The following is a 3,478-nucleotide window of genomic DNA, read 5'->3' as shown; positions in this document are numbered from 1 at the left end:
ACAAGTAGGGTATCTGTGCAGGAAATGAGAGTTTCAAGTAGGGTATCTGCGCAGAAAATAAAAAATACAACGCACAATGAGATTAAAGAGGTTTTAAGTGTCGCTTGTGAAGAAATTGTTGGTTTCTCATACAGTATGGAAGCTTGGTATCTGTTTTATCGCAAAGCTACATAATAAGCTATGTCTACCGCGGGGAATCGAATCCCGAATTTTAGCCTTATAAGTCCGTACATTTCTCACTGACTGTCCAGTGGCTAGGAATAGTGTATGTTGTAAAGAAGTTTGTTTCAAAGACGATTAAAAACACCGAATCACTATATAAGTAAATAAGGTCTTTTTAGGTAGAGCTTGAAATATGGAAATTAAGAAACGTTAGTGGAACTAATAATCCCACTTGGCAGAGTTATAAATTCTTTTAATGAAGTTGTTAAAGTGTGGACTTACTAAGACACGTTTATGACGAGTATCTTTTTGTATCTTAGGAATACGACGGCACACTAGAAAATGAATCTTACCATGTTGAAAAAGACAGTGGCGTCGGAAGAACTGACGAGAGTACGAAGTGCGACGATAGTTCTGGGGCCGAGAATAAAGAAAGTGAACATCTCGTCTACAAAACCCCAATCTTTGAAAAGGTTTTCTTAAAAGAAAAAACTTTTTCCGAAGATTATTCCTGCTTGGAGAATGTGGAGGAGCCCAATCCAGAAGAGGAAGAATTCTGTCACCACGAGCTTTTTCCAGCAAAGTGTGTCGGCACAAGTACAATAAACGATCATTCTCTAGGTCCGTGTTATAATAATTTTGACAGAGAGTTGAGGTATTTAAATGTAGAGCTAGAAAGCGTGCAGCTAGAAGAAGCGTCCATAGAGCCCAGACCAAGGGTATGTTCGGAACACATGTCTGGAGATAATCCTGTTGAATCCAGAAGGGGATCCAATAGCAAAGCTCGACAGTTGTGGAAGAAAAAAGAATCGGTGGAAGGATGGTTAATAAATACTGCACAAAGGAGGAAACAGGATAGAAGGATCTTCCAAGGCCAACCGATGAAGGAAGAAGACAGCTCCAGAGTTTCTTGTAAGAGAATGAGTTCAAGCAGCTTAAGTGTCAATCCTGTGATAACGCAGCTTAAGGAATGTGATATTCCGTGTGTAACATGTGACACTTGTCAACAAGCTGATGGTGACTTTAGAAGAAGATGGACTTCCGAAGTTAGAAGTTCCCAACAGTATCAGCAACAAAGCTTGACTTTTTATCCTTGTGCGACCATGTACACGAACAAACAGAACTTACAACACACAATATGGCTTCAGCAAGAACTGTTTCGTCAAGCACTGGCACATCAGCGGCAGTACAATCAACGGAATACCTTATCAACGTGTAGCCGTCACTCACGGGAGACTCTTCCGAGCAGCATTCCCACCAGTCCCAGCAAAAGTATTGCCGTGAGTAGTGTAAAAGATGAGGAGGAGGAGGGGACGATGGAATGGAAGGTAAAGCGGAGATCTGACGGATCGCGATATATTACCAGACGCCCTGTCAGGAACAAGTTACTCAAGGAACGAGCTCTCAAGATCAACGAAGAAAGATGTGGAATCACCACTGACGATGACGCAATGAGCGAATTGAAATTTGGACGCTACTGGCCCAAAGAGGAACGCAAACGTCACTTGGAAAGAGCGCGTGATCGCAAACGAAGGGAATGGGTGATGCGCAGCAAAATGGCCGTTGTAGAAGAACGCGTGGAAGAAAAGGACGATGTCTCTTCAGCACGAGAAAGACGAAATGAAGGGAAAGACTCTGGAATTCTAGAAAAGAAAAATGTTCGCAAGAAACACAAAGTTGTCTCAGAGGACCACCGTTCAGTTCATAACAGCATAGCACGTAGCTTTAAGGGACACAACAAGACGCAAGGTTTGCTCTCTGTAACCACAGTGTAGATAGAATTGTTGAAAATGCCAAGTACCACACCAATCTTGGCTCCAGGTACAATATCAGGGTACTTGGAACCAAGAACACCAATCTTGGTTCCAGGTATAATATCAATCTTGGTCCCAAGTAACACAACAATCTTGGTCTCAGATATAATATCAATCTTGGTTCCAAGTACCACACCAATCTTGGTTCCAGGTATAATATCAATCTTGGTTCCAAGTACCACACCAATCTTGGTTCCAGGTATAATATCAGTCTTGGTTCCAAGTACCACACCAATCTTGGTTCCAGGTACCACATCAGTCTTGGTTCCAAGTACCACATCAGTCTTGGTCCCAAGTACCACACCAATCTTGGTTCCAGGTATAATATCAGTCTTGGTCTCAAGTACTACACCAATCTTGGTTCCAGGTATAATATCAGTCTTGGTCCCAAGTACCACATTAATCTTGGTTCCAGGTATAATATCAGTCTTGGTCCCAAGTACCACAGCAATCTTGGTCCCAAGTAACACAACAATCTTGGTTCCAGATATAATATCAGTCTTGGTCCCAAGTACTACAACAATCTTGTTTCCAGGTACCACATCAGTCTTGGTCCCAAGTACTACAACAGTCTTGGTTTCAAGTACCACATCAGTCTTGGTCCCAAGTACCACATCAGTCTTGGTCCCAATTACCACACCAATCTTGGTTTCAGGTTCAATATCAGTCTTGGTCCCAAGTACCACACCAATCTTGGTTTCAGGTACAATATCAGTCTTGGTCCCAAGTACCACACCATTCTTGTTTCCAGGTACCACATCAGTCTTGGTTCCAAGTACCACATCAGTCTTGGTCCCAAGTACCACACTAATCTTGTTTACAGGTACCACATCAGTCTTGGTCCCAATTACCACACCAATCTTGGTTTCAGGTTCAATATCAGTCTTGGTCCCAAGTACCACACCAATATTGGTTTCAGGTATAATATCAGTCTTGGTCCCAAGTATCACACCAATCTTGGTCCCAGGTATCACATCAGTCTTGGTTAACGTGGCGAAGACAATAGTAATTTTAAACATTTGAAAGAAGAAAAAATAAAAAAATAATATAATGTTTTCCAAGTTGGCTTATTGGATGTAAGTAATCACAACTTACTCTCAGGTTATTAGTACATATGGAAAAGTTTGTTTTAGTTGTTTATATAAAATAAAATATTTATTTTAAGTCAGGTTTGAAATACTTTTATTAAGGAAATGTTGAACTTCAAGACTTTTTTCATGAGCATTACTTGAGTAAAGAAAACTTCAATACGTTTTTAATGAGCATTACTTGAGTAAAGAAAACTTCATGACTTTTTTCATGAGCATTACTTGAGTAAAGAAAACTTCAAGACTTTTTTCATGAGCATTACTGGAGTAAAGAAAACTTCAATACTTTTTTCATGAGCATTACTGGAGTAAAGAAAACTTCAAGACTTTTTTCATGAGCATTACTGGAGTAAAGAAAACTTCAAGACTTTTTTCATGAGCATTACTGGAGTAAAGAAAACTTCAAGACTTTTT

General features: G+C 40.2%; 1 protein-coding gene across 1 annotated transcript in view; it reads left to right on the top strand.

Moving 5' to 3' along the window:
* Positions 1 to 1,989, top strand: part of LOC106475637 (E3 ubiquitin-protein ligase PDZRN3-like) — a 16,801-nt gene extending 14,812 nt beyond the window's left edge. The window contains exon 8 of the mRNA XM_022379697.1: positions 483 to 1,989. Within this exon, the coding sequence (XP_022235405.1) occupies positions 483 to 1,937 (1,455 nt within the window). The 3' untranslated portion in view covers positions 1,938 to 1,989. The remainder of the gene's footprint in view (positions 1 to 482) is intronic.
* The last annotated feature ends 1,489 nt before the right edge of the window (positions 1,990 to 3,478 follow it).

This window comes from Limulus polyphemus, unplaced genomic scaffold (assembly GCF_000517525.1).
Source record: "Limulus polyphemus unplaced genomic scaffold, Limulus_polyphemus-2.1.2 Scaffold8903, whole genome shotgun sequence".
Classification (NCBI taxonomy): domain Eukaryota; kingdom Metazoa; phylum Arthropoda; class Merostomata; order Xiphosura; family Limulidae; genus Limulus; species Limulus polyphemus.
This window is presented reverse-complemented; position numbering and strand designations above follow the sequence as displayed.